Source organism: Apus apus, chromosome 2 (genome assembly GCF_020740795.1).
Source record: "Apus apus isolate bApuApu2 chromosome 2, bApuApu2.pri.cur, whole genome shotgun sequence".
Taxonomy (NCBI): Eukaryota; Metazoa; Chordata; class Aves; order Apodiformes; family Apodidae; genus Apus; species Apus apus.
In genome coordinates, this window is record NC_067283.1 from 116,432,937 (window position 1) to 116,451,218 (window position 18,282).

The 18,282-nt window shown below is 36.2% G+C and overlaps 1 protein-coding gene across 1 annotated transcript in view; it reads left to right on the forward strand.

The window, feature by feature from the left end:
* Positions 1–18,282, forward strand: part of LOC127380806 (lipoxygenase homology domain-containing protein 1-like) — a 141,586-nt gene that overhangs the window by 15,449 nt on the left and 107,855 nt on the right. Inside the window, exons 5-10 of the mRNA XM_051610288.1 lie at positions 1,793–1,882; positions 4,149–4,281; positions 4,551–4,702; positions 6,944–7,098; positions 9,003–9,061; positions 13,496–13,659. Of these exons, the coding sequence (XP_051466248.1) occupies positions 1,793–1,882; positions 4,149–4,281; positions 4,551–4,702; positions 6,944–7,098; positions 9,003–9,061; positions 13,496–13,659 (753 nt within the window). The remainder of the gene's footprint in view (positions 1–1,792; positions 1,883–4,148; positions 4,282–4,550; positions 4,703–6,943; positions 7,099–9,002; positions 9,062–13,495; positions 13,660–18,282) is intronic.

The window sequence follows — 18,282 nt, forward strand, 5'->3', positions numbered from 1 at the left end:
ATGATAATGCACTTACATTTCCATTTCTAGCAGTACATTACAAATGATATTAAATGATTTATGCTCACTTTAAATCATGGTTAAACTTCAATCCCAGATAAGTAGGACAAGGTAGGGTTGCATAGAGTAGATTTAATAAGTAAGAGCATGCATAATGCTTGAAAGTGCAAAGGAAGTGCAGATGAATGCAAATCATAGTCAGAAAGCAAAGATAATATCAGTGATTTTCAAAGTTCTGCAGATGTTCTGCAAGATTTTTAGAGCTTATTCTTCAAGGTCTCCTTCCCTTTGACATATTAGGGTTTACAGTCATGTTGCTGTTCTGCTTTATGAAAGATTTGTGATCTGTGGTTTAGTGGATTTAATTTTGTATTCCACATTACTCTCACAAATGGCCCTCATCAGCTTTTTTTATTTTTCAAACTTTGAAGAGTTCAAATATCTGCCAAATAATTTCCCTGACAAGCAATGTGATTTCACTAGGCTATAATCTGGTCAAACTGGGATTCAAACAGAAATCTGCTTAGACAAAACAGAAGCAGTTTCTTTTCTGGAATTTATAATCCAAAATCTGCCAATTAAATGTTGTGCAATGTTCCTGTCTACTCAGATAATCACAGAATTCTTAAGGTTGGAAAAGACCTCCAAGATCATGGAATTCAACCATAATCCAGCTACCACTATGTCCTGAAGCACCCCATCTAAACACTCCTTGAACACCTCCAGGGATGGTGACTCCACCACCTCCTTGAACAGCCCATTCCAGTGCCTGACCACTCTTTCAGAAAATAAATTTTTCCTAATATCCAACCTAAACCTCCCCTGGCACATCTTAAACCCATTTACTCATCCTATCACTAGCTACTTGGGAGAAGAGCTCAACACTGGTCTCTCTACAACATCCCTTCAGGCAATTGCAGAGAGCAATAAGAGCTGCCCTGAGCCTTCTCTTCCTCAGACAAAACAACCCCAGTTCCCTCAGCTGCTCCTTGTATGACATGCCCTGAAAATCCCTCCCCAGTCTTGTTGCTCTTCTCTGGACACGCTCCAGGACCTCAATGTCTTTCTTATACTGTGGTGCCCAGAACTGAACACAGTACTCAAGATGTGGCCTCACAGGGCCAAGTACAGGGGCACCATCACTTCCCTGCTCCTGCTGGACACACTGTTTTTGATACAGACAGGGATGCCATTGGCCTTCTTGGCCACCTGGGCACACTGCTAGCTCACTCATGATCAGCCAGCTGTCCACCAGCGCTCCCAGATCTTTTTCCACCAGGCTGCTTTCCAGCCACTCGTTCAGAGAGATCTGGAACTAATTGCAAAGATAAAGATGCAGTTTGATGTTTTGGTTTTTTTCCACATGTGATGTAGTTATGGTTTTTTTCCAAGAAATACAGCCCAAATTGAATTGATGGCCAAATGTAGAAATACAGGGCAAATAGGGTTTGTGAATAAACGAGGACTGGATTTTGAGTTATTTCACATGGGATGCATGAAAAGACAGGAGGGAAAACATTTAAGATTTCTGTTTTTTCCAAGATGTCCTGAAGAATTAAATGATTTTAAACACAGAATTCATAGGTCCTTGTTTGCTATTAGGAATCTGTTTCTTATTTATGTGTGGGTAACTGAGACTGAAACGTCTTTTAATCGTGAACTGGATATAATGGTAGTTTGCAAGGCATGGCCTTACTTAATCACCATGCAGCCTCTATCACATAAGTTTAAAGTATGAGTTACATATATTTTTGCCTGTAGTTATATGTTGTATTGTTCTGGCTTTATTCAGGTTAAAATAAAAAGCATTGGGAATATCTACAAGATAAGAATTGAACTGGTTGAATTACTGAATGAAGAATCTGAGTGGAACTTACAAAGGGTGAGATTTTTTATGGTGATTTTTTTCTTCTTGACTAATTCTTATGAGAACTGAAAATCCATCTTTTCATAAGGCCACAGCTTCATAAGTAAAAAAATGCTGATTGTGATGAGTCCTTATTGCTTTGTCTTCCTAGGTTGCATTAGAGATGACAAAAGTAGTGATACCATCCATCCTCTGAGAGCTGGATATATGCAGCATTATTTTGCAATTATTCCTAACTCATGTAGTTTATAGATACCAATTTTAGTGTATTGATGGGCTCTACCAAATTTTGTTTTCTGAAAGCTCACCTGTACTCTTTGATGGGTGTTAGGGAAATTCTAGCTATAAATTCCAGCTATGAAAAATTGGAAACGATGGAGCAACAATTATCATGACAAGTACATGTGAAGAATGAACCAAGTTTCCTTAAGAGAATGCTAGTCCTAGTGGGCCCAAACAGAGCTAATAGATTCAACAATTTTCAGGGAAAAAGAAACGTGTTTTTTTCAGTTTGGTGAATTAATTATTCTTTTCTGCTTCTGTTTTACCTCTGTTTTTCTTGGGATATTTAGGGATGTTCACCAGATTAAATTAATACTAAATTCTTGCTAACACTGGCCCCCATGTAAGACTGATTTCAGAACGTCACATAAGTATTTGTCTTCTGTTTCTTATTTTGGATTTGTAAAAGACACAGACTTATCCTTTGGCCTTTAATTAATCTTAAAAGCCTGATTACTGGCAACTGGAATTACACAGAAGTAACAGATTTTGACATTAACCCAAAGGCCTTAACTCTAACTTTACCAAAACTAAATGAAAATCCTGTTGTTGTTGTTTTTTAAGATTTTGGTCCAAATGTCATAGAATCATAGAACTATTCAGACTGGAAAAGACCCTTGGGATCACCGAGTCCAACCAGCATCCCTACTCTACAAAGTTCTCCCCTAAACCATATCCACCAACACCACATCCAAACGACCCTTAAACACATCCAGGAATGGTGACTCAACCACCTCCCTGGGCAGCCTATTCCAGTGCCTGACCACTCTTCTGTGAAAAAAAATTCCCAATGTCCAGTCTACATTCTATTTAATTTATCCTATTTAATAGAATAACACAGAAATTCAAGTATTTCTTTTCACAGAAAGAAAGAAACCAGGTTGAAAGCTGTGTTTTCTGACAAAGCCGTTAATATTTGCGATTGTTGTGAATCAGCAGGGGGAGCTCTGCCAATAGACATTAGAGATTAAGAATGACGGCTGCAAGAGTAGTTACTATTAGAATAAATAAATGCTTCAGTGTTAAATAGAAGCCTTTATATTACTAAAAATAGTATTTCATTGGAAAAGTGAGATAAAGGCATCTATTGTCCTGATTTCCTGATTGTTAAAATTAGAATGTTTTCATTATTTTGTTTGCAAGGCTTGTGCATACTAATGCACATTTGAAACACAACTCTAGAAAGGAAATTTTTTGGCACAGATTTCCTTTTGCTAGCGAAGACTTCTAGAAAATACTGCAGTAACAATGTTCAAGACTAATAAAAACATCTCCTATAAAAGAGAGGAATGGCTACTTTAGTTATAGGAAAAAAAGTAAGACATGTATTAGGTACAGTGGCAAATAACTTAAGGATTTGATTTCTAACTATCTTCAGAGGAATAAATAGAGGGTGCTGGTACCCAGGTTGTATTTTGTTCTGCTGTAGAGGAGCCAAATATGATACAAATTAATTTAATATTTCAACATATCCTCTCCTTGCCAAAATTCAGAAGGATATAGATTATGAATGTCATCCTGTTTTCATTTTAATATAAAAATGTGTCAGTCTTTACAAATCTTCCAAAAGCTCAGTTTCACCTAACCTTTCTCACCAGAAATTTATTCAGTATTCAGTATTCCAGTGTTACATGGAGGTGGTTCACTGACAGAAATCAGAATTGGGGACATTTCTTATGGCAAAAAAAGGAAATTTGAAATACAGATTTATTTGTTTCAAGAATAAGATCATTTTACAGCCAAAGGCATATTCAAAGAACAGAGCCTGGCAGTTTCAGCTGCAACACCATAGGTGTGAATAAAGATCCTTCCTAGTGAGGAATCGAGTTGCAAAACAGTGCTCAAAATAAAAATGTTTTCATACTACAATATTGTATGTCTGATTGTGTTATTGTTTTCTGAGAAAGATGAAAAGATATAGAAAAATATGTTTTGCTGTTGAGAAGAAAAGCACTGGAAAGACTGCACAGAGTCACATTTGGAATTGCTTCTTCCTTAGGTGACACTGCAAAATCTAAAGAGCCAGGAAACACTGAATTTTCCAGCAAACACATGGTTGTCAAAGAATCATGATGATAGAGACTTTCTCTGTGAACTTCCAGTAGTGAAAGCTGGAAAACCTGTCTATCCAAGTATGTGTGTACTTCTTTTTCACAGTTATGTGCGTATTGGTTACCTGGTTTTCAGTATTAACATCATCTGAAATATATTCAATCTGCTGTATATTCATAAATGTGGGATTAACAATCTTAAAGAGATTGTTAGACTCATTTCTGGAGAATATACCCCAGCAAATTAATTACAAATAAAGTTAATTGGCATTGTTTCCATTAATCTAGAGTGGTGAGCGAAGTGAATTGTGATCACACTTACGTTTTCTACTTTTGGTTATGTTTTGAAGTTGTTTTATACCATGTTTATGTCTACACTGGTGACATGAAGCAAGCTGGTACAGATTCTGAGGTTTATCTATGTATCTATGGAACAAGAGGAGATTCTGGTCTAAGACTTCTGCGTAAATTTGGTATACCAGTGACATTTCAGAGAGGAATGGTAAGTCTGAAAAACACTTTGCTTAGCCATGTAAATATAACTAAGTAACTGTTATTTGTCCTATCAGGTTCCTAATAAAAAAAGGTCATAGAGATTTAGAAAAATAATTGGTAACAACTAAGGAAAATTACTTTATACTAGACCAGAAATAACTACAATGAGTGAAAACACTGGTAGGAAAAAGGAAAGAAAAATGGTATGAAGAACTCCTCTGGGTTGATAAGAGCTGCTTGTGAATATAAAACGTATTCTGTGAAGGTTTAATGAATACAGCTTAATTCCAAAGGACTGCACAGAAATTTTTCCATGATTTCAGATCTTAGTAGGACTGTTTGTTATGTTGTATATTTATTTTAATGTATAATAGTATAATATTGAGATTAATGCAGGGCATATTTAAATTAATTTTTCTTTCAATTACTTCTGATCTTCTCCATAAGTAAAATATACATCATCATGATTTTCTGCAGTATTTTATGGTCGAATTTCAGGAACTATTGAATTTAATCTTAGTTCTGCTACTAGCCTTCTTATGACCTTCTGTTAAGCCTGCTTTTTCCTTTGTAGCTATTGAGAATTAACAATTATATGTCTAAGAAACGGCATCAACCTTTTAGTAGAATACCTAATTAAAAAGCAGTATCTAAAATGCTAAGCATAAAAAAAATCCACTGGGAAACTTCAGAGCTATCTATACTATTTTGAAATACATATTTTATACCTTTACTTATGTATTACGTATAAAGTTCTATTCCAATTGAAATTCAGAATTTAAGTGGAGTTTTCTGGGGGGAATTATTCTAGCCAGACTGATAATAAATTTAGGATATTACTTATACAGAGGCTAAGGGGGGATGACTCAAAGTGCACTTTGTTATGGAAATGGGTGAACAAAACAGTGGATTGCACAGAGCAGTTGGAGCAGGTCCTGGGTTATATCATTTTATGACAGAGGCAGTTGAGTGCTGGCTTGAACAATTTTATGTAATTCCTGCCACAGATATGCTACAGGATACTGGGCAAATCACTTAAAGCAAAGCTTCCCTGTGTGACCACTTTTTGCATGCTTCTGTTTTGCTGCCTATCCAGTTTAACTTTTCTGAGCAGCCATGGCTGTAACTGAGGTTTGTTCAAAGAGAATTCTGCTTTGGACATAGCAAGCTCTTTGTAATACTAAATCTGCTGATAAATTAACCCCTCTGTTTCTCAGTTGAGCACCCAAACTACTTTGCATCTTGGCAGCTTTTGGCAATAATCTCTGTACTGGAACTATCTAGGTAAAATCAAATATTATGTTGGTGGCCTTGTGATAAATAGATTTCAGCAGTTGCAGAGAACTGGGGTACTATGGAAAAAGTGCAAAAGTGAAGTCACTGGGGAAATCAGCTCTGCTTCACTGAACTCTTTGAGTGGCTGTGGTAAATAATGCATAGAGTCATCAAGATAATGAAGATAAAAAGAAGTATTAAAAAGCTGCAGTCCTGCCCGTGCACAATTTGAGGCAGGGATCCTTCAGAGAGAATAGCTTATGATCATCTATTACATATACACAGGGGACAACTAAAGGTGCACAGGCAGCCTCAATGTTTGCTAGGGACTGAGATCTTTACAGATACGAATTTCCTAATTTAGTTCTTCCCTTCATTTTCCATTTACTGAGAGGAGTGACCTGTACCATTACGTTTAGAGACAGAATGCTGTACTCTTTTTGTTGTGACAGAAAATCACTAACCTGAACCTTTCACCTGATCAGCTTCATGCTCCTATGAAAATGAACTTTAATAATTGTAAGCTGAAGCCTAAGTGAACAACAAGGGGAAAGTGGCATGCCTGATTACAGTCTCTCACAGCAGAATAAAATTTAAATAGAGGAGGTGAGACCAAAATTAGAAAACAATGAGAAAGTCTGTATTTTGAATTAATATCAACAAAGGAAATAATAGCTTTAACTCATTTTTACCTCGGGAAAAATAATTGTAAATGGTGAGGTATTGAAACAATAGTGAAGGGGTTTATGCAGTCTTTTGGCTGATGGCATGAAAACCAATTTGTGTGGGATCATTACTGCAGTCCAATTGGAGTTGTGTTTTCAGATCCAAGCACGCTGAATACAGTCCAGCTGTCATTAAAAACCATGGGAACCTTTGTACATTGTGAGAGTTAATCAGGCTTTTAAAATCCTTTAACTTTCAGACTGACTTGGTAGTGGCTAATTGCAGAGTGCTCTCTCCTCTCTTCTAGGTCAATGCTTTTGAAATGGAAGCTGTATCCCTTGGAAAACTGCAGAAGGTGCTGTTGCGCTGTGAGGCTAAAGCCAAATACCAGTATTGGTACTGTGAAAAAGTCATTGTCAGAGAAGCTCAGAACAACTCGGAATATGTTTTCAATTGTGGAAGGTAGTTTCTGCAAGGATATTCTTCAATACTTCTGGAGTTTCCAGTTTTGCAGGCTGCCTCATGGATATGTGTGGATCCTTCAAGTGAGATCAGCAAAGTGTAGAGAAACAGTGTGACAAGAATGAATAATATTTCAGTTAATAATATTTAATTAATAAAAAATAAATGTAGGATGCCTAGTTGTTTAGGCTGCTTTTTAAATGAATTTTTTACATAACCTTAAACAGCTTCTTGCAACTCTTGTCACATCCTGAAAAGCAGGAATAAAGATGCTCTGCCACATTGATAAAACTCTAAACCAGATCTTTCTTCGATCAGTGACATGTTTTTATGTAGCAGTAAAAGACTGAGAATTTCTCTGGAGTGGATTTGGATGCAGACCAGCTGTTGTTGCTTGCTGTGTTTGTTTCCTTTCTCAAGAAATATAATTTCCTAATGGAAGTTCTATGGAGCAATGATGCATGTCAGGGCACTTTGCTGTGTTAATTCTGTGATAGCACCAGATGTTGATCAGCAAAAAATATTCAGTGACAGACACTGTCAAGAAGAAACAGTGAGAGGTGGTGGTTGTGGTTTGTTTTTTTTTTGTTTTGGTGTGTTTTGTTTTGTTTTTTTTTCTTTTTTTTTTTCATTTCTGGCTTTTCTACTACTAAACACTGCCACTGAAAAAGGGTTAAAATAAGTCAGTGGTGGGGGTCAGGGGTAGCTTCCATGTTGGCCAAAACGTAAAGCTGAAACACTGTGCTCTATTCAAGGAGGGAGGAAGTTTCCGCTCTTGGAACATACTAATTTTAGCCTCGCAGCTTTATTTTACATTGATATTTTTTGATCCAGGGTATGAAAAAATGCTGTATTTTTTCTCATTTAGCCCAGGAAACATCAGCATTTAATCTGAGTTCAAAATCTCACACTAGTTTATGAACACCCAGCAGCTCTCACTGGATTTCAGTTATACAGTATTTGTTAGTTACAGGCTGACATTTCTTAGCATTTAAGATTGCAGAAGATTTCTGTGTGGTCAGGTTTCAGCAGTAGTGATATAAATATATAGTTCTCTAGGAAGACAAAATTTGTTTCTTACCATCTGGTTCTTATATGAACTGACCTCCTATGTTTTCAAAACAAAAAACAAGGAACCTTCAAAAGCCACTCTGGACTCATCCTGCCCAGCTTATAGTGGATTCACAACATGCTTCCTAGGAGACTGAATGGTTTAGATCATCCCTGGAGTGTCCGTGGAAGTGGACTGAGTAAATAAAAACCAACAGCTGAATTGCCAGTTTGACTACTTTTTTCTTTCCTGTAGAAAACTAGCTGATTTTTTATCAAGCAGGAGGAAGCTAAAAGAGTTGGTAATTCATGTTCTGAATGCAAAGGTTTCAGAATTATCAATAGCCTGGAGCAACATGATTACGAAATCTAAGCAATGTTTGCTTTAATTTGTACTTCTCCCAACTCGTCTATCTGTCCTCAATTTGTAGGAGGAATAAAGAAGGGCAGTATTTGGTTCTGTCTTTGTTTTTAATATTGAAATTTTATTTTAAGAAATAGTGCAATAGATACATACAAATTATACTTAGCACTCAATCCATAGTGCTGAAAAATTGTTCTGTGCCATATTCTTCTATTTAGCTATACAAATAAGTATAGCCACATGATTTCCTTTATCTGTCACAAGTACAGTTTACACAGCTCTTATGTGTGCACAAATACATTTTTATGTTGGGTCAAATAGTTTCTACTTTAGCATCTGTCAAATAAAATACTAAAATTTAGAGGTAGAGCCCCTTTGCTGTTATATTTATTAAGAATGAAAATAAGATGTGGATCATTCAGTTATATAGTAATATGGTGGACAAAAAACTGATTCCTACCTGCTTTCTTATTTTCTTTCCTATTCTTAGGTGGCTTCCATTTATGTCCCAAGGTGTAATTCATTCAGAAATTGAGCTGTACCCGCAAGGTAAAGTTTATTTTAACTTTATGGGAATAGGATCAGTAATTTGTGATTATTTCCTCTGAAGATATCTAGGCTGAATTTACACTTTAAACATCAGAGTTAACCATTTTGCAGCTTCCTTTGTTATATTTCTGAGATAATTCACTTTGTGTTTGCATTGTATAATGGGTATAGGTGATAGTGAGAAAGTAATGAGGGAATGAATTTGAATGAAAGTGGCTAGAATCACAGAAAGTCTCTTTTATCTCTTCTTTCAAACTTCAGTGTTAAAGGGTAGATCCTTTATTAAGCTTTTTTATTTTTTTTTCAGAACTTCACATAAATCAAAAGCTGAAAATGCAAGAAGAAGCAAATGGTAAATGCTGCTGTAGTCTTCTGTCTTTAATGAAGACTTTCTGTTTCAGAACTAATTGCTTTACATATTTATTGCTGTTTGTATTTGTTTTAAAACATTAATTATAGCACACTATTTGAACATTTTAGTAAACTCTAAACTTCACATTTTAATTTGAACAATAAATCACTTTGCTTATCTTCTATATTCTGTCATTTTTCTTTCCATAATATTAATTTTCTCGCTGTTTGTTTGAAAAATTCATGTTTTTCTGGCACTTATTGATGATTTATTTTAATTTCAATTTTTTATACTTAATGTTTTAAACCATGATTCTTTCTCCTGGGCTATATATAGTTTTGCTCTCACCGTTAGTTTTTAATTTTCTCTTTTACCTGTGATTTCATATTTGCATAGCTTGACTTTTCTGTCCTTGCAACCAGTGCATATTTAATTACATTTCTTAATAACACATAACATTTTCTCAGCTGTGAGAAGTGCTTCATGCTGTAGATTGAACAATAATCTAGAAGCTGTTAGGACAAAGTTTGAAAATGTTTAGTCTTAATTTATTATATCAATCAAGATATCCATGAAGACTCAAATACCTTGTCTTTAATAGGGTCCCTATGGCAAGTAGTTAATGAGAAAATTTTGTACCCAGTTACTTTAAAATTATATTAAAATCCCACTGTATCATAAGCTTTATTTTAAATAACAAGTTATGTTTGACTTTCTTCCTTTCTATGCCTTTTTCAGAAGGCGTTAATTTTCTATCTGTTCATCTTTCTTTGTGCCTTAGCTGTTCTGCACACCTGCCTTCCCCAAGGCCTGCACCTACAGATCCTCCTTAACATTGTTCCAATCAGTCTGCTTAGTCCTTTCTGCATCACAGCTGGATCTCTACACTGTGTCATTTAAGCTCTGCTTGTCTGCTTATACAGCAAAATTTGCAGCAGACAAAAATTGCCCCAATAAATCTAAATAAAGATGACAAAAGGCAGGAGTAAACTAAGTGTATATCCAACTGGCTTATCCTCAGTGAACATAAGCTTGGTCTTGCAGTGAACAACAACAGTTCACAACACTCTAATCCTGACCGTGTGAGAGAGGTGTCTTTGCTCTGTCCAAAGAGCTGGTCAGCTTCATCATTGATAAAACTTACCCTGTGTCCAAACATATTTCATGGAAATGCAAGGTGGATTTGTTGCAAATATCTCAATCAGAGCTAGGTAAGCAAAAGCATACACACCAAATATTGTCTTTTTTGGAGCACTTCCTGGAATATGGAACAGTGTGAAAGGGAGTTCAGCTTGTGCAGGGACTGCACCAATTCCTGGTTGAGTGGTTCATCTGAGATTTCATTCATTACTTTTTTTCCCATGAGATATTACAATATCTAATTTTTATTTTGTTTTTTTTTGGAGAATAGAATTATTATTATTTTTTCTGGGAAGTAACACTTCCTGGTATAACTTCTCTAAAGTTATCTGTGGTAAGGTGCCACTTTCTAATGTCCCCAGGGATGTACTTGTCAGGCTGCAGCTCTCCTCCATGTATGCTAAATGAAACTCACCTCATTACACATTAGTCCGTGTTCTTTTCCCCTCAATGTGTATTCCTCTTCAGTCACTAGGATCCATTGGTATTCTACTTCAACAGAACAAACCCCAGCTTTTTATGCCAAAGGAAAACAGATTTCTGTGTTTGTAATACTTAAGTGTTTACAGGTTCTATTTGGAGGCATGAAAGAATGCAGTGAGGATTTCTGGCATCAAAAAGATTAGAAATGTTAGGATTCTTCTCTTATACCCACATTTTCCTTCAAACACAAAGTCTTATCTGTTTCCAGAAGAGAAAAAAACAAAACTCCTTTGCATCATACTTTGGCAGAAGCTTGATTCCCTCTTTTACCACAACAGTTGTACTTGTGTACAAAGTAGTTTACTGAAGCTACATTTCTAGAGGCAGGAGTTGTGCTAGCTAAAATATACAGTCTCAAGGGTAGCAACTTAACAAAAGAGAACCAGCTTAACAAAAGAGAGACTTGGAGAATAGAATACAATAGGCCATCAAAAACACTTGAGATACAGTAAATCAGATAATGAACAAGTCCAAAAGAAAATATTTTGCCTGGTATAAAATTAACATTAGAATTTAAAATGATGTTGGAATTTTTAGGGGGAGTAGTGGATTATATTTTACTTCGTTTGCACTATTCTTCATAAGCCCTTGTAAATGGAATTATCCTTATTTTCCAACAAAATGGTCCAAAGGAAATTTTTCTTTAAGGAATTACTGCATTGTTTGAAAACAGAAGAGGTGTACTTTTTTGGTAAATGAGCTCTTCTATGGGTCAGGAATCCCCTGCATTATGCCCTTTGTTTCTCCTTCAGTGTATAGGTGCTTTTCAGCCTTCTAATTGATGTTGTTCCTGTTGTAGCTGGGTGCTGTTCTTCTTTTGTCAAGAAAGTGTGCTTATAGAGAAAGCTGTGAGGATTCAGATTTTCAAAGGCTGAAAAGAGTTTGTTACAAGCTGGAGTCTGACAATTTTTAGTGGAAATCGGATGGTTCACTTCCTTTATGGAATCATAGAATGGTTTAGGTTCAAGAAGATCCTGCAAGGTCATCTAGTCCCGCCCCCCTCTGCCATGGGCAAGACTATCTTTCACTAAAACAGGTTGCTCAAAGCCCCATCCAACCTAGCCTTGAACACTACCAGTGACTGGAGCATCCACAACTTCTCTGGGCAACCTGTGCCAGTGTCTCATCACTCTCATCTTAAAAAAAATCTTATATTGAAATACATCAAAAGGCTGCAATAAGGTCTCCCTGGAACCTTCTCTTTTCCATGCTGAACAACAAACTTTCTTCACAGGAGAGGTATTACATCCCTCTGATCACTGTTGTGGTCCTCCTCTGGACCTGCTCAAACAGGTACTGAGCATCAAGCTGTGTAGAGGGCAAGAGGAGCCTCCCTTGACCTGCTGGCTAGGTTTGATTGATCAGACCAAATAAGCAGTTTTCTATTGCTGCTTTCTAAATTCCCAGCTGTGCGTTTATGTGTATTTAAAAATCTATCCCCTTCCAAAATCAGGTGTCAGCCAGACTTCAATAATTTGGAAAAGAGGAGATAAAATATCCTGCTTTAGTTCAGCCTTTGTGGGGCAAATTACTGAGGGATAATTGGGCTGACCCAAGAGAAATTCTTCTGTCAGACAAGAGATTTAATTCATGCAGGTATTACCAAACAGTTTTCTATTCATAAAACTACAGTGTACACTGTGGCATTTATTATTAAGCTCACCAGGGGCTGGTATTTCTTTTGTTGTTTACCTTGCTCAGAATGAATTTAAGTCAGTAAGTGGAACTTTTTTCATACAGGCAAAAGCTGCAATGAAAAGAGGGGTGAAGACTGTGCAACCCCAGCTTTTCAGATGTAGAAATGCATTTTCCAATTACAAAATGTGCTTGTTTTAGAAAAGATTTCTATTAAGATGCTTTCAGATATTTGAATAACTTGTGGGCATTGTATGGGAGCAGAGATGACATTTTAGTATCAGGAAAGCTTTCTATAAAATTATTTTCTAGATAGTCCTCATCAAGTGTCAAAATTTTCTCCAAAATCTTTTATTTTCTATGCTAATCTCTGTGTCATGCCTCCATCCAAGCAAACAGAGCTCTTAGTGATGTGCCATATCAGCACTGAATGAGAGGAAATTGTATTTAATTTGGATGCTTTGAAACTTTTTCCTGTTGCGTTTCTTAGTTATACATGTCAAAACTCTGGAGATTAGCTTTTTTTGTCATAACCTGTCACAGGGTTATCGCAAGAAATCTCACTAGGCTCTGTGGTCATATTTCCAGCTTTATAATGCTGCAAACCTCCTAAATCATTAAAGTTACACAACTTGCCTAAGATGAGTTTGAATGATGTAGTATATAGCCAATTTTCTGTTCCTTCTCCCAGCATCATTACCTTTTAGGTGCATAGTAGTTACAGTCCCTGGGCTAAACTATGCTTTTATTTATATGTTTCAAGTGATTTGCTACATATCAGTAACAGTTTTAAAAGCATTTTTATTTTATTTTTTACTTTACAGAAGGAGATTGGAAGATTACTGTAGTCACTGGGGATTCTGAAACAGCTGGCACGACAGCAGTGGTGTCCCTTTATGCTTATGGAGAAAACAAAGCTTCTGGTCCTATTATTTTGGGATCTGGGAAACACCAGCTGTTTAATCCCAGGAGTGAAGATTCATTTAAGGTATAGTATGGCTGTTATATCAACACTGGAGAGTTTAAAACATTTGCAAAATAGCTTTTCTCAGAACTGGATAATAGCAATAGTAAAAAGGACTCAGAGCAAGAAGTAAGGATCATTAAATACTTCTGAGGGAGTGGCTGACTTTTATGATAGTAAGATTTGAAATAGTAAATGTGTACAAAACTGCATCAAGCATACATGCCTCTCAGAAACTATTTCTTACCTGCATCTGCTAGATGTTCTGGTTGTAACTAGATGTTGTTGATTTGCAGAGGCAGAATAAACTTTCCTTGCCTGTTCTTTGTATTGATGTCATAAGATAGTCCTGGCTCTGCCTTGTGTTGTGTGTCCATCTTTGGAAGTGTCCACTGTAAATTCTTCCATGGGCTTCCTCAGACTGCCACTGAAGCACACTGTGCAAACCTTTTCCTGGAGAATGTGAGAAGGAAGCTGGGGAATGGCCAGGCACTAGAGTTAAGTGACATTGAAAAGGTTAACTCCAGGTGATTTAGACTAGTGATATCCTACTTCTCAAATCAAGTGGATAGATTTCTCTCTTCTTCAGACAAACCTCTGAGAGGTGCTTCAGAAGCATGACATTTCCCACGGCTTTTCCATGCTCCTGTAATTCCTATGATTTCCTCTAGTTCCTTTAGATCCTCAGGACTGTACCAGTTGCAGTCATTAAATCTGCAATATTTACTTTAGATCGAAATAATTTATGCATAAAAAAACAGATGATAGGGAATCAGTAATGGAGTGACAGGAGAGTTCTCTGATTTTTGAGTGTTTTTTTTTTCCAGTTTGAAGTATAAATCTGTAAGTTCCTGCAGAGGCCAATGGTAGTCTTTCCCTTGCATTTATTTAAGCTGAAAATAACTTTGCTAATGTTTGCAGATAATGCTGGTTTAATATTATCTCATATCAAAACAGGAAGGTGAAATCAATGTTTATCTGAAGACTAAATTTAAGTGTACCTTTTCAAATAATTCTGGCTAGAGGATAATCGTGGATATTTATTCAGCTGGTTAATGCTGTCTGATAGCAAGTTCTTACTCATTTGTTCAGTTAATGAAGGGAAGTCCCAGAACATTTGTTTGTTTTCTTTCTCTTCGGAAAGAACAGTATCTATTTCTCAAAGCGTTACTTTTATCCCTCCAGCATCAAAGCCAGACCTGATACCTGGTCCAGAAGCTCTGATGTTCTGTTGCTATCCACACTAGCACCCAGATTTAAGTCTTCTACACTGCACCTAGGTCTTTGTCCCAGACGGTTTTATTTGGTGAGATACCACTGAAAGCCTGGAAGAGGCTTGGAGGCTAGGCACCGCAGTGTAAGTGTGATGAATCTGGGCTGAGGAGTAAAACTGAAACCTTTTACAAAATCTAATTATGTAATCAAAATTTTAAAATTGTGTGTAATGAGACCTTTAAACTTCAGAGGTTCTTGAGGAGGCTTCTTCCTGAATCCTAACCATGCCATTAAAGCTTCAAGGTTGACCAGATTGCTGTCTATCCATTATATCTCAAAACCACTTACTTAATTTGAAGTCAGTGCTAATCAATTGGGATGGAAAGAAATGAACAAATGAAGTAATTTTGGTTCCTTTTACCACATTTTTCCCTTAAATGTCTCAATTTAATAACGTGGCTGAGTTTTTTGTTAATCCAAAAGGAAGCTGTGTTGTCCAAATATTTTAGCTCTTCGTAACTCTGCAGTTTTCCAACAGTAAGGGCATCATGTAATAACACCAATATTGCTAAAAAATGTGAAGTTGCAGAAAAAAAGGATAGCCCCTATTGTTTTTTATTACACTCATTTAATATGTAAAGTATATTGGGGAAAATTTTCACTAAATGGTCTTTGATTTGCAACCTTTTTTTACAAGTGTGCTGCATATTTGAAGGCTACTTAGACTCCAGGTAACACCTTTTTTTAAAGAAAGTATCAACTGATGCAGGGTGATGCAACAATTCAGCCTAATATAATGGAAAAAGAAAGCATAATCATGTCCCACAAAAACAATCAAAGTACCACCTCAGTTCAAAATCCCTTTGGTCACAGATAGAATCAGAAGAAATGACAAAGAAATGGTGAACAAAAAGACAATGAAACAAAACTGTACTGAATAATCTTAATAAAAATAAAGAATAGTACTCTGATAGAAAGTACAGTTAACTTCATCATAACTTAGATACGTAAAAGAGAATAATGAATATTCAGTCATGTTAAAAATAATAAAAGAGGAAAGTTATAAAAACCTGAGTAACTCAAATAGTGTTCCTCTAGATACTCCTGAGATTTTAATGCTCCTTTAGAACTTGATTTTGATGTTGATTTCATTTTGTATACAGTGGGTGTGACTTCATTACCTTGGGCTATTTCTGATTAAGGTTTGTGTAAATGAAATAAAAAACTGGTTGTCCTCCAGTGTAAGGCAGGTAGAATGTAACAAGTCTATTGCCCTTGGAGATTTCCATAGAACATGAAATTCACTGAAGGTAATTAAGAGTTGTTATGTGATAGGGAGTTTTTCTGTCTGGGGTCTTGGGTTCTAGGTTCTCAGAAGATAGTTGTGTGTAAATTACACTATATTTGCCTTTGTGGTTTAGCAATCTTTCCTACCAGATGGGAAAGACAAGGGTGAACAATATGGGAATGGGAAAGAAGAGGAATTTAAATTTGATGGATTTCCTTTTCTGCTCTTTAATTTTTCCTGTGTGTTCAAAGAAACTACTTCTAGGCTATGGTTTTTTGCTTCTGTTGCTATTCAAGCATAGTTTTTAGGGCATAATTTTTCTGTTGAGAGTCATTCCTCCTCCAGTAGAGGGATATCAATCTACTGTAAGCTACAGCTTTCATCACAATTGTGATCTATTTCCTGCATTTCCCTCTGGTGTTATTACACTCCCTGAGTATTTCTCAGTATTTAAAAAGTAGTGATTTTGGCAGTATGTTGAGTTGCTCAACACACTGAAGCTTTAATTATTTTGTAATTTCTATTCTCCAGAGCCCTGTATTCTGCATCATCATTCTCTGAATCATGGTGAATTATCTCTTATGATTATACACATTCTTTGATAAATAAATTATTTTTATAAGTATTCTTTTCATTTTTGGTCATGCCAAATATTCTCCTCTGTGTCAAACAGAACTAAGCAGAAGACTCTAAGCCTATTATCTTCAGTTAAAGCCAGCTACAATCTCACAATTTTTATTACTTCAACACAGAGTAATTCCATACCTTCAGGTACAAGTTCTGCTTTTCTAGTAATAATGAAGTCAGTAAAAGCACTGAATGGTTCAGTAGATCTGCTTTCAAAATATTGTGTTCTAGCCCTAGCAAGAGTGGCAGGACCAAGCACCTCCTGAATAATAACTCGTCCATGCTTCACTTTGTGAGTTTGCTTCATTATCAGCTCTGCAGTCTCTTTAGAGCAGTGTTAGTCTTACTGATCTCAACACATTGTCAAGCTTATCCTAAGTAACACTGTATTAATCTATAAAGAGTGATGGATGTTTTTCTGAGAAATTTCCAAAATCTTCACTTTAACCTTATGTTGTATTTTATGGTTGGTGGCTGTCTTTGTAAGGATGATAGTTGTTCCATGTTTGCAGACATGGAGCATGGAGTATGCATGGTATTTTAGGAGAAGTGGAAACTGGAATCCATCCCTAGTGTGAATTTTGCAGCATAAGCCTTTTCTGTAACTTGTAAAGCTGGAGCCTTACCCAGTTACATTATTTAAAATTTCTTTATCTGTATAAACAGTCCCTTAAACACTTCCATATTCTATCAGGGCAAAATGCCAGAAAGTAATACAGCTAGATGAAAAGCAGGGCTCCTGCTAACATTTGCAGAGATACTTGATAATTAGACTTCATAAATAATGCTCTTGTGATGAGCTAATTATAGTATTCACCCAGCCTTTTTACTTTCAGTTACATGTACCTTGTTTGTAAAGAATTGTGTTGATCAGGTGCACCTTATGCTGTATGGCATCACATGGAGGTGCCAGTCTTAGAAGTTTATCTGTTGTTTTTAATTTTGGTTTCCTCCTGTTTCAATCAAATTATCAGTCATTTAAAACAATATATGCAGTAATAATTTACACTTCTCCCTTTAGAGTCAGCCCTATGGACTATAAGAATCTGTTGTGCTTCAGTTCATTTCTTTCATTCCTCTTCCTGGGATCCATATTCAGTCTTTCATCAGTCAAAACTGAGATCTATAAAGTGAAAGGAGAAGCAATGGGGAGAAAACCAAATGTTATAAAAATAGGTTGAAACAAATCCATTGTCATGCTTTTCCTCGAATTGTTGAAATAAAATAGCCTGTAATGAGCTCAGTGAGAATTCTTCCCAAGTGGGAAGATTGCACAAGGGATCCCAAACACTATTGTAGCTATCCATTCTCTTAACCATTGGATTGGCAATCCCTAAAAGCTGGGCATAGCTTGTGTTCTGCTATTTTACACTTGTCCTTGTTTTCCATAATTCCCATTTATGTCCAGAAATCGTTGAATAAAACTTAGAGAAACCCAGGCTTCAGTCAGATATTCTTAAGGCAGCATAAAACAGTCATACTGGTGGCTTTGACTGCACTTGAAACTGTCCATCTCT